This window comes from Brachypodium distachyon, chromosome 1 (assembly GCF_000005505.3).
Source record: "Brachypodium distachyon strain Bd21 chromosome 1, Brachypodium_distachyon_v3.0, whole genome shotgun sequence".
NCBI lineage: Eukaryota > Viridiplantae > Streptophyta > Magnoliopsida > Poales > Poaceae > Brachypodium > Brachypodium distachyon.
In genome coordinates, this window is record NC_016131.3 from 46308164 (window position 1) to 46321758 (window position 13595).

Genomic DNA, 13595 nt, shown 5'->3' on the forward strand with positions numbered 1-13595 from the left:
GGCTCCTTGCACAATACGATTCCCCAAGGGAGTACGGAGTAGCACAGCGACTTTACAGAGGAGCCAGCCACAAGGCTCCGTCTCTTCCATCTTCAGAAAGAAGAAAAAAAAAGAAAGGCTCTCCTCTTGTTGAAGTCTCGAGGAATCCAGAAAATCCCGAGTCACACAGCCACACTGCATTTGCAATTGGTCGTGGGCCTCGTGTGGCCCGTTCAACTTCTCTTCCACAGCACACGCTTCCGATGCCATCTTCCCCATCGTCCTCCGACGGCGACCTCGCCGCCGCCGCTGAGTCCTTCGTCTCGTCCTTGCTCACGCAGAAGGAGGTCGACGAGGTCTGCAGGAGGCACGGCGTCCCCGAGGACCAGTTCGCCGCGCGCCCCGCCGGCGCCGTCCAGCGCGCGAGCTCGAAGCCCCCGGCGGGGGCCGTGTGCGTGTACGCGCACGCGCTGGAGGCCGGGATGCGCGTCCCGCTGCACGGCTTCTTCTCCGACGCGCTTACCCACTTCCGCCTGGCGCCGGCCCAGCTCGTGCCCAACGGCTGGCGCATCATGGCCGGCTTCGTCGTGCTCTGCCACATCACCGGCGTCCCGCCTTCGCTGGCCGTGTTCCGCCACTTCTTCTTGCTCTCCGTCGTCAACCGCGAGAACAAGGGCTGGTATTGTTTCCGGTCCAAGGACACATCCGGATTGCGGTTTTCGGGGATGCTGCAAAGCATCCAGGACTGGAAAGCCGGGTTCTTCTTCCTCTCGTCGAAGGCGCCGTGACCTTGCCCAGTGAAGTGGGGCGTGCGGCCCAAGAGCTTCTTCAAGGAGCCGGTGCTCAAGCCTGAGGAGAAGGCATGGGCCGCGACCCTGCTGCGTGCTCACGGCGCCGCCCCCGTTGATGTCAGGACATGTCTTTGCGAGAGCAACCTCGCCGCCGCCATGATAACCGCCGCATTGCCGCCGCCGAGGCCCTCTTCTGCTCATAGTGCCGCAAGTTCTTCCAGAGGTAACCGTCGAAATCTCTCTTGCTAATCTCGTGTTTTACCGAGCACGCCGGGGTTGATTTTTTACTTTTCTGTCTCAGGGATGGATCCATCCGTCTTCGACATGATGAAGAAGATGCGGGCAGAGAAGGCGGCCGCGCAAGCGTCGGGATCGGCGAACAAGGTGAAAATCGAGCCGGCCGGTGACGCAACGGCGTCGTCAACGTTGTGCGGGAAGAAGAGGAGTCTGGAGAAAGCCAACAGCGAGGAGGAGGCTACGCCTCCTTCTGTGCTGCTCAACACGCCGCCCGCCACGCATGGATGCTCGGTGCCCGGCGGGTGCTCGCCACCGCCGGACTTCTCCTGCGCGTACGCGCTGGACCTTGAGGATAAACTGGTGGCCCGGGACGCGGATGTCGCCGCTCTGCGGGAGGAGCTGGAGAAGTCGAAGGCCGAGCTGTCCGCGGCGAAGGAGGCGACGGAGGCCGAGCTGGAGAAGTCGAAGGCCGAGCTGTCCGCGGCGAAGGAGGCGACGGAGGCCGAGCTGGAGAAGGTGAAGGCCGAGCTGTCCGCGGTGAAGGAGACGGCGAGGGCGAAGCGAGCAGCGGGGACGGAGCTGGAGAAGACGAAGGCCGAGTTTGAGAAGGTGAAGGCCGAGCTCGGCGCGGCGAAGCGGGCGGTGCAGGAGTTCTTCAGAACCGCCGAGCAAGTGCGGCGGCGCGCCGACCACGCGCTGGACGGGTACGAGCGATGGCGGGGCACGAGCACGGCGCGCTCCGGCTCAACCCGCTCCTCGCCGGGCGGCTGATCGCGCCGCTTGATTAGCTTTGATGATTGATTAGTCCTCTGGAATTGGAACCGTTCGTGATGATCGATTATTTTTAGATTTTGGTTTTGAGATCTGAATTAAACTTCGACGTAGGGTTTTTAGGTTTCCTAGTAGCAATTGCATAGAGTATGCAAGTACACTGGCATATGGGTATGCTTAATTTGACTGCAGGTTGTCCTTCCAAGTTCCAACTCGTGACCAAGTTCATCAATGGCTTCTCTGCCTGCGTAAGTGCTACTAAAGCCCAGCTGCAGGCCTGCAGCTGCTGCTGCTGCAGACTGCACATTTCCATTGCTATCACCAGTCGCCAAGTACTAGTAGACGACACGAGCTTTCACGCTCGGCTTATTTGTCCTTCAGCCCAAGGACAGGGTGTTAGTTAGCAAAAAAATTAAATTGCTGCAATGGAGTAAGTACTGCAGAGGGAGATATACGGAGATCGGCGTGGCATAGACAATGATTTCTTGAGCTTGATGCAATCACCTTGATCAGCATGTAAGGAATCACGCAAGTTTATCAGCTTCCCTGCACCTATTGCTTGGGGTGTGCTCTGTTCAGTACACTTGATTGGTTGTTTAGCTAAATTTTGCGCAAGTGAGACTCAAATTTATCCAAATATAATGTATGTATGTCTTAAAAACGTCTAAATACATATAATAGCAAATCACTTTAATATGGGACGGAGGGAGTAGAACTGCTACAAAATCTGACTCACTCAAGTATCAGTCTTGGCTACGACCACCACAGAATATCAGATTCAGCCATGGCTACCAAAGAACTCGTAAATGAGCAACTGATAAAGTATCGAATATCAAGCGTGTGGAATAACTACAAATCATGAAATGTTCACGAGCCAAAGAGAAAAAAGAAATCTATGATGTTCTTGTTCACCAATATCTTACCCTTTCCTCTTCTTTATTTCTCAGATCTGAACACACAAATACATAACGTTTGGAGAAGAGGTAAGTTCAAGTACAATGCATCGCTCTTTGTATTGAAGATGGGTTCGTGGAAGACGGAGACGGGATGATTCCGAGGCGTGCGCATTCGGCACATGTTGGGAATTAGCTTGTCTGGATTTTGATGTTGGGTGATGGTGTGCGGTCAGGGTTTGCGGTCTTGATAATGGCCACACCCTTTATCAGTCTAGTAGGTATAGCGTGATGGCTTTCGGTCGATTGATGTATTTGTTTTTGTCCGGCTTGTTTAAATAAATTAATAAAACTTGGTTGTGTGCATCTTTTTGATGCAGAACCTGAGGGTTCCAACCTCTTTTTCGAAAAAAAGTTCACATTACCTCTAAACTTATATCAAAGTTCAGATTACAACCCATAACTCCACTTTGGTTTAAAGTACCCCTAAATTATGAAAACATGTTCGCCAGGTTGATTAGTTTTGACCCTGGTTTTGGCTAACGTGGCACCACATCATCACCGTGCTGCCGTCGGCTGCTAAACTTGGTGCTGTTGATTGGAGGTATCAAAAAACATTTCCGAAAATTTACACATACTGATGTTCTTGTCACCATGAGCTTATAAATTTCCATTGAGATGACATTTTTATGCTTGAGAGAAAAATCATCACAAAACTAGTTTTTTTACACAAGATGGAAAACTATATACAATTATGTGTCTAATTATTTTTACACTTTTTAACATTTCAAGAGCAAGCTCTCCCGGATGAAGGTAGATTTCATGGAGCTTCCAAACATTTTTGATCCATCGAGCGTGGGTAGTTGGAAGAAAAAAGATAGGTTGCGCCAAATTAGAAGGCGAACACCGCACACGGCATCCGGTTTTGTAGTTCGGATCCTAGGCTAGGGGTGGAGCCAGGAAAGAAATATAGAGACTGTCAAAATAAAAGGATGATTTATTAAGGAGGCCACATTTCCATTGCGTAGTGCGTAGGTGCAAATTAAATGTTTGGTTTTGAGATCTGAATTAAACTTCGACGTAGGGTTTTTAGGTTTCCTAGTAGCAATGGCATAAAGTATGCAAGTACACGGCATGTGGGTATGTTTTGACTGCAGCCCTTCCAAGTTCCAACTCGTGACCAAGTTCATGAATGGCTTCTCTGCCTGCGTAAGTGCGAAGCCCAGCTGCAGGCTTGCAGCTGCTGCTGACGACACGAGCTTTCACGCTCGGCTTATTTGTCCTTCAGCTTTGTTACCGAGATCGGCCTGGCATAGACAATGACTAGCTGGAAAAGCGCGCTTCGCCCTAAGAATCATGTCGCGGCAAGCAACGGGACGCAACGTAGTTTGTGCCGTACACATGACTGTATGTCAACACTCATGAGCTAGGCTAAGAATCATGTCGCGGCAAGCAACGGGACGCAACGTCCTTTGTGCCGCGGCAGCCTACACGATGTGCTATACGCATTGGCACGTGAGCATTAGCAAAAGAAATATCACCACGAAAGTCAATGGATAATTTGTAAAATAGTAGCATATTTTTATATTAACATATACATAACAGTACGCAGTTAACATAGATTAAACAAAAAATAAAAATAATATTATTGGGCTAATAGATTAAACAAAAAATAAAAATAATATTATTGGGCTAAGCCCAAACGTAGCAGCCGTCCTCCTCAGCGCCCTACTCCATGCTGTCGCCGTCCTATGCGCCGTCATCGGTGGTGTCCCAGTTGAAAGACCCACTGTCATCGTCGTCAGCGGTGCGGCTTGGGCCAGCACCAATGTCACCACCCGTCATCGCCAGGTAATCCCGTCGTGACCATTCGCGGGCGGCGGCGTCGGGCATCGGTTGCAGAACGTCCCGGGACAGGGCCATAGCGGCGTTCCAGCCTGGGACGTCTTCGGGATCATCGGGCGCAACGAGCGAGAGCTGCACATGCTCTTCTGCCCTCCACCCCGACTCATCGCCGGCGGGCTCCTCCCCAATGCCTTGGCCATCGTGCTGGCCGCGGGGAGCGTCCGGATGGGGCTCGCGGATGACGATGCCACCCGCGCGACGGCTTGCCGGCCGCTTCCGAACCGCCATGCGGGCGTGGGGGGCCGGCGTTGTTGCAATGCCTCGACACGGACGGGTGCGGGGCCGCTGGGTAGAGGGGTGCCACGCGCGAGGTGATCTATGACGGCCTTCAAGCTCTGGCCCGGCACACCCCAGAATGCCGCACGGCCAACGGCGTTCTTGCTGTGAGATGGAGGGCCCAACAGTTCCTCGCCGCGTTGGCGGAGCACAGAAAGTCACCACACGGCGTTGTTGGGATTCCACCGCTCCTGGCCACGTTGCGCAGCCGTCAGCACATGTTCTCGATGGTGATAGACCTCCGTGAAGAACTCCGCCGTCCCTGGACGCGGCACCGGTGGGATCCCGATGCCGTCAGAGCTGAGCGTCCCGCCAGACGGTAGCCTAGTGTCCGGCAGGATGGGGTACCTCGCTTCGTACAGCGCCCAAGCCTCCTCGGCTGTCAGGCTGCGCGGTCCGAAACCATTGTCAAAGACACCCCCGAATCGACGACTGCTCCTCCGTCCGGCCATGACGACTGGGCGCGCGTTGGTGGATGCGTAGCGGATGTGGGCGCAAGGGGGTGCGTTGATGCGTTATGCTAACAAGCTTTATAAGCGAAATGAGTAGCCGGTAGCATTTACGGCGGTGTAAAAACCATACGGCCGTAGCATTCATGCCCGCATAGAAACCATGCGACAGGAGACGATACGGATTCCCACGAAGACCATCGGGGTTCGTCACCTGATATGACGCATGCTGCGTAGTCGTGGAAACCAATTGTTCTATCAATTCAAATTCCAAACACAGGATTATTCAAATATTAATTAACATAATTGTTTTGGAAATGATCTTCGCCAAAATAATTAAGAATAAAAATTGCATTCATCGCTAGATGCCATATAAACCTCGCGTAGTTTTTTTTTAGCCTGCAACATATGTCTCTTCCCTAATATTCGGTTGCTTGATATATGTAGATACATACATATTCGTGGGGCCATTTTATCTGAGGTTCGTGACCCATCTTTTTTGTCATCTGCATACACAACCCTATGTTTGGAACTTTGGCTTACTGGACTGTTAACCAGGCCTCTGTATCTTCGAATCCTGTGGCTCATTCTATAGCGGGCCACGTTGTGCTTCAATTGTTCAAGCCTACAAGTGCGACCTTCAGGGGTCCATGTAATATACATACATGAAGAAAACGAATATAACACAATTGCGGAATGACTTTCGGTGCGTATATAAACGGTGTTCTTCCTTTATATATTCGAGGTGTTGTTAAATTTCGATAGTTAAAAGGTTATACATACTAAGTACTCTATATCTTAGTTCGATGAAGTTCCACTCCCATGCTAAGTGTTTTTATTTGGTTTTATTTCAGATGCTTGCATGCATGGGCTAGCCATCAGTGTTCGATGCTTTTGTTAATGTAATAACGCCGCGATGCACAGACAATTCATGCCCAAGTTGAAATAAGACCGAAGAACCAATTGTACATCCAATCCTCTTTTTCGTCTTTTTCAGGATAAAAACTTGAATACTAACAAGTCAATGTCTGCATTCGAAAAAATAACGCATACCCTCGGAAGGCTCCGCTCCTATTTTTTTCGTTCTCCATGAGCCTTTTTTTTTCATGCACCTGTCAATAGCCCTCCGAGATTCAAAGGGAATATACTCAAGTGAAAGAATTAACATATAACCCGTACCATTGTGCTGTATAACTGCTTTTCCAGAACTAACATCAAGGGTGTCATGAGATTGTGCTTGCGGCAATATACCGTTCATCAAAGCACGGAACGCAGTGGCTCTAGGGGTACATCGCTACCTGGCAAAGGTAATTGCTATGCGACCACTGCCTCATTGCTAGACTCTCATCGATGAAATGCATATTGTCTACTCGTGCGTGTAACACAAATGCAATCTATCGCCGTAAAAACGTACATTTATGAACCAGGCCGTGTTACTTTTCGATTGACTTTAGAGCCCATGTATTCTGGTTTCGCCAGTACCACTTTACACTCCGCTCACTGCAGCAGTAATTTATACTTGGTTGCTTACTCGCGATGAGTTGCATGCGGTAGGTTACGTGTCAGCTCAGAATATGTGTTAGCTGTCGCACGAGGTGTAACACGTGTCATCTCATTGCTTGTACTGACCTGTATATAAATGTGTGTGCGTGTTCGATTGTGATATCACCCTCTCCCTACTCACGGCCGTCGTCCTTAAGTAGACACCTCATTGCTAGACTCTCATCGATGAAATGCATATTGTCTACTTGTGCGTGTAACACAAATGCAATCTATCGCCGTAAAAACGTACATTTATGAACTAGGCCGTGTTACTTTTCGATTGACTTCAGAGCCCATGTATTCTGCTTTCGCCAGTACCACTTTACACTCCGCTCACTGCAGCAGTAATTTATACTTGGTTGCTTACTCGCGATGAGTTGCATGCGGTAGGTTACGTGTCAGCTCAGAATATGTGTTAGCTGTCGCACGAGGTGTAACACGTGTCATCTCATTGCTTGTACTGACCTGTATATAAATGTGTGTGCGTGTTCGATTGTGATATCACCCTCTCCCTACTCACGGCCGTCGTCCTTAAGTAGACAACATGAGAAATAGGTAGTACTGGTCTTCTGTTTGTTTACCATGCACGCTACCTTAGCCAGACATGAATCCCCATGCATCAGGTGAGTGGCAACACAAAGTGTACTGATGTATACATGGATACATATACTTATATGGTACATAATTTGATCGAAAACACAAATTTTGTGTATTCCTATTTTATATCATTGTCAGCTGTGTGGTATACATGATCACCCCTTTGATCCTTTTACTCTGATAGCATAGTGTTAATTAAAAGTGCATACTACGACCAGTAACGTGTTTTGTTACCTTTTTCGTGTAGTAAATAACGATTTACTTGTACATCTTCGATTTTATGCTTTTTTTAATTATTGAGTTATATACATTCTTAGTTCTTTTTTCCATTGTACAACACACATGATGATTTCATTGCATTTCTTCTCTTATTACTTCACAGATGCACCGGTGGTTATGATTTCACGTAGGCCTGTTCTCGGCGAAGCGGCACGAACGTTGGGTGCTCCTGCACCAATGTACCTAACAGATTTATGCCAATGGAGAATACACTTGCAGTGTTCAGTTGATCTTGCCAATGAGGTGCCATCTTGACTGCACCCGGATTGCCCACGCTGTTGGTGTTATTGAAGCCGAAGAAAAGGCGGCAGAGTGCATGATCCAGGCCCTTCGACGGAGATTCGGAGTCCAGTTCAACGATGTGAACTGGACGCACCTGAATCGTTGCCATCGAAGATTCACAATGGCGCGCAACTCACTGAGGACCATGGTGGAAAGGTTCAGTGATTTGTTGGAAAAGGCTCGTCTAATGGAGAAGGGTTGGGAGCAAGCACTAGCTGATATCAAAGCGGCACATGACGTGTGCGCCGATATATCCTCGCGCGGTGGCGACACAATTGACTTGTCCGGAAGCCCTACCCGTCAGGATGAAACTTTATTCGGCATGCACTCTCTTTCCACTTGGACCGACGAACGGTTCGAGGAAGGCAAAATTGCTCTCACTGCAGCAAGAGGGAGTACATCATCGTGAAGCAATGCTGGAGGTGATCGCGTGGAGGGCCTGTCTTAGTGTATCTCTACGTGTTGGCGCATTTACGTGCCGTCTAGTCATGTGTTTGTGTTGGCTCGCTTTGTGTGTTCTGGCGATATGCACGTCAATTTTAAATTTGGTCACCTGCCTCCTGCTAAAACACCATGTTTCAACCACTGAAGCACCAACGGCATTGTAACCATGAACATGCTCTATCCTTGTGTACCTAGTCAGAACAGTCCTGTTTCAGTCTATGCCCTGACATAAATAAATAAAAAGTGTAGTATGTTAATGAATCTCCATGCCAGTTTAACTTATTTGACCACATGTAACTACTTGTGATGATCTCGCCTGCGTGTTTTGAAGTAAACCGTGCACAAGAAAGTATGAACAGTCGAAAGTAGACGGAAGGAAGGCAAAAAAGTCAGAAAGCAGGGCGGATGGATAAAAAAAACTATTCTTACGTGTCTCACACGTATTATCGAGGCATGTTCTCTTCTCGCATGCTTCAACACGTGCCCCCATGACTAATTGCATCCAGAGACGCACACGTGTTGTTTTTTTTGGTATAAATTAGGGTGAACCTCCACCAATCCGTTCGCATCACTCACTTGTTCACGCCAAATTTGTAGCTACCATCTCGCCATTCTCGTCAACAACACCAAACCCGGTGTACTATGAGTCTGCGTTCATCAGCTGCTTCGGGGGAAACTCGAGACATCCATGCGTTAGATTCTTCATCTGCATCTCATGATTCCACCCATACTGCAAATACATCCCGAAATTTCCCAGTCGAATCGTCTTATGCCGACAGTGCGATGTCTCTCTCGTGTGGATCAGCAACTTCCGAACTTGAGATGCTGTTCGTTGACGCAAAACGACATGAACCGTGTGTCCAAATCGACCAACAGTCATAGATCATCGCTCTTGTGTGCCACTGGCTTACATCGAGAACAGGCCGTCACGAACTCAGCGATCTATCAGTGTTGCAAATAAAAGTGCTCATCACACAAGGCAAAATTCTGTGATCACAAGAGGAGGAGAAACCACAAGGTTTATCGGAACAGCAACACTTGATGCAGTAGCCAACGAAGCCGAATGTGCGATGGCAGAGATGGTCGAGGACGCTGTCACCAGGGCATCCATGGCAACTATACATGCAGAGAATGCCATTCGTGAATCAGCAAAAAGAGATTGCAATCTGTTCTTTTGCAGATGCAAACGGCAATTTGGGTCGTTTGGTGGCGGTGAAAGCGTCGTCATCATGTCTTCATACGATGAACATTAGGTCGAACACTATTTATGTATTAAGCAGATATTCTAGATGTGCCTACTAAATTATCCTACCTATCTTGTAAATATCATTAGCCTCACTTTCTCAGTCCACTGTATGCTTTTATAAACGTTGTACTTGCGTTAATGTTTGTCTTACGTGTGTTTCTATCGATAGTCCACATGACACATCACCTCATTTGTAATGATGTATCCGAATAAAAGACGATGAATGGGCCACCATTATCATGTAAATGTTATCATTTAACGCATAATTACATGGATCTAGGAGGATTGCAGTATGACTTGTCTCTCTAATGTTTACCGAAAACTCATAATTACTGAATGATGCCGCGTATCTCTGACCTGCTGGACCAACGTCACGTACATGGTGGCATGGGCTTTCGGCCCATCTGTGTTACCTCACCCATGATGCACCGTTCAAGCACTTTTTCCCGTTCAAACACATTTTTTTTATCTTTTTAAACTTCATGTTCACCGATACCAATCAATATCCTCGTAAATTGCAGGATTCATCTGCTAAATTCACATATCGTATTTCATATGGTAATCAGTACTACGTACACATCAAACATTTCATAAGCAATTTTCACTAATGTTCCATCGAAAAACGAGCATTATAAAACAAGGGATATATAGTACAATACATATATTCAGTACACAAACATTATTATTGTCAAGCTACGCGATAGTTACCAACATCAAACTATACGATACTTAGAATCATATACCTATATATAGCTAGCTGAACACAACTTATTTAGATGCTACCGCCGCCAAATGTCACAGACACATGAGACATGACACATACACACATTATTCTAACACTTCTCTTTATAAGAAGTCATCTTTGGGATCCATTATTTATCTACACTGACTCGTCAAAGACAGCATTTGCCTCTGTCACCGCTCTTTCGGCTTGCTCTTCAAGTACAACCGTGTTGCCAAGCACCTCACTTACAATGTCCGATGTTGCAGCGGTGTACGCGGTAAACGCCGAGCAACATGTCGTGTAGGCCATCTCATGGAGTACTCTCAGTTCTTGAAGTGTACCCTTCCAGCCTTGACTTATGCGAACAATAACCTGTTTAAGCCGAGTGTTTTCTTCTTTCACATTCTCTAATTCTCGTGTGCAATTATATTTAGCGTGCTGAAGAAAGCACCTGTCATCCCAATTCACATCATCTACTTCGAACCCAAGACGCCTCTGTAATGAGTTGATCATCCTATAAGCCGCTTCCTCTTCTGCTTCGTGAGCAGAACACATTGGTCCATCGCTATAGATCCACGTGTCAATGACACGTGCATCTATATTCACGGTAGTCTTCACGAAAGTGTAAAACCCTTTGTCAGTGCAAGTTGTATTGTACGTTGCCTCAGGCGCCTCTGAAGCGATCCTCCCCCTTACTAGGGTTCGATCTCTGTGCTTACTGTGCTAGTCCCTGGATCGACTCGCTAGCACACACAGTTTCAAGATGTAATATCAAGATACAAAGGTCAAAACTATATTACATCGCATTGATCCAGAATTTAGTAGTAACTTACATATTGCATAACCTCATGGGTTATCTCAAAAGAAAATAAAATCTTGCAGCGGAAGGCAGAAGATACAGGAGTCCCATAACAACTCCACAGTCGAAACATGTTGGAATGTAAACTCGCAACCCTAACAATTCGTACCTCACTATTCACCTGGTTCACCTGCGACATTTAAACGTTGCAGCCACTAGGGGGTCAATACATTGAATGTATTGGCAAGTTCACCAAAGGGTTATAACAGATCCTATCAAGTACATGCAGTATTTGGCAAGGTGGAGTTTTGGCTATTTGCATAAAAGCGTCAATGTTTAATCCTATCATTTTTAACCAAAATAGTTTTGAATTCTATTGGACACGGGGTAGAAACACCCATGCTCCTATTAACCTAGGCACATTGAGTAGAAACATCAATGCTCCTACCCTGTTCAAACCATTCGTTTTATTATGAAATTGGAATGAGTGAGACCTTCCTTACAGCCCCAATATCTAGTTGCTCATAATTGTCCGTAACCGGGGACACGGCTAAGTACTTAGTTTGACACTCTCGAGAGGTGGTACACTTTACCCACAAGAAATCGACGTGTTAATCCCTTGCTGTCCTCAGGGTAGAGTAGCAATGGCATCGATTACAGGAATTTTCAGAACATATTCCCCCAAACCACCTGAGGGACGCGCCCCCACCTACACTACTACATACCGATGTCACCTCGGATCCGGGTTCATATTTCTTACATCCATCCTGGCAGAGCCCATAATACCATGTGGTTGTACTGGAAGCTACTAAACAGGAAACTAGCCCAGTCTCTGGTTACCCCGGGTGGCATTCCTCAGTTGCAACGCAGGCGCTCCCATAGAAATGGCGAGACGACTCATAGAAATGGACCCATAGAAATGGACCTGACGCCGCATACATCTCCACTTCCTCAAAGTAGCCCACCTAGGACGGTTCATTGAATTACTTGTTTTGCCATACACTAGGAAAACTATACTTGTAATTCAATAGTATCACATTGTAATAATACCGCCCTCGTATAATATCATAGCATAGCATTTTACTACTACGATGGCGATTGGTGGTGTGGACATGGCAAGGGTATCTTATACTACTAGGACAGATCATAGCTAGCATAGATACAATAATAATCCTAATAATGCAACTAATAAAATCTAGTGCATAATAAAATAATAGGATGATGATCAAAGTGAACTTGCCTTGATAGTAGTTGGTATTCAGACACTCTTCACAGTCACACAGTTCGCTCTCCGAGAAAACTATACAATCAGGCAAACATACACATACATAAACACACCATACAAACAAAGAATATGTATGCCATGATGCAATGCAAATCATGTGACATGAGTTTTGGTTTATTTTATTTGGGTGATCTACTGATCGAAAGCATTGATAATTAAGCACATGCGATTAGGGTTTTTAAACAAAAGCAAAAGCTAGGGTTTAAATCCTAAAATGAGGTTTTATTTGCATCTGCAAAACAATTTAATTCAAAATATTTATTTCTCTGCCCCATTGGACAGAGGACAATAAAAAAAAATTTGAGCACTCGTTTCATTCAAAAATGACTTCTAAATAATTAGTTATGATTTAAATGGCATAAAACCCTAATCTGTAATTTGAATATGATTTAAATATTCAAATTTGAAATTGGACAGTGCCAAAAGATTTTAAATTTCCTAAGGATTCCAAAAAGGTGTGGATCATTAAATTTGGCCAAATAGATTTAAAGTTATGATCATTTGAAGTTACAGGGGCCTATCTGCAAAAGTGCCTTTTATTAATTCCAGGGATTAAAATTTACATTTTTATTTTATAAATCCGGCTGCCACGTGTCAGCATCTAATTGGTGCGTACCGGTTCGGTAAAAATAATAAAACGGGATCTAATCTTAGCCCTCGGATCTGGATCGGACGGACGAGGGGAGTTCTAGGGTTTACCCGCGGCGGCGGCGGTCACCGGAGACGGAGGGGATGGCGGCGCGGGCACGGGCGTGGCGGCGCGGGGTGCTCCGGCGAGGCAGGCAACGCGGGGAGTTCACAGGGAGGCGCGGCGCGGCACGGCGCGCTCGGTGACGGGGTCGGCGTGGGCTCGGGCGGTCGGTGTCGTCGCCTAGGTCGAGGAAGACGCGGCGGCGCGGTCACCGGACTCCGGCGAGGACGAGCGGGCGGCGTCTGGAGGCTGCAGTGCACAAGGCGAAGGAACAGTCGCGTCAAAAGGAAGCGCAAGGGGAGGGAAGAAGGAGGAAGCGCGCGGGGTCGCCTCATACCTCATGGTTCGCCGGCGATGACCTCGGAAAGGCGGCGGCGCGAGCTAGGGTTTCGAGGCAAAAATCCG

General features: G+C 47.3%; 1 protein-coding gene across 1 annotated transcript; it reads left to right on the forward strand.

Annotated features, from left to right (window-relative positions):
- The first annotated feature begins 763 nt into the window (after window positions 1-763).
- LOC100828149 lies at window positions 764-1990 on the forward strand. Its single transcript, XM_014897252.2, has 2 exons — window positions 764-993; window positions 1072-1990. The coding sequence occupies exons 1-2, from the start codon at window positions 927-929 to the stop codon at window positions 1776-1778; spliced, it is 774 nt and encodes a 257-aa protein (XP_014752738.2). The 5' UTR covers window positions 764-926; the 3' UTR covers window positions 1779-1990.
- The last annotated feature ends 11605 nt before the right edge of the window (window positions 1991-13595 follow it).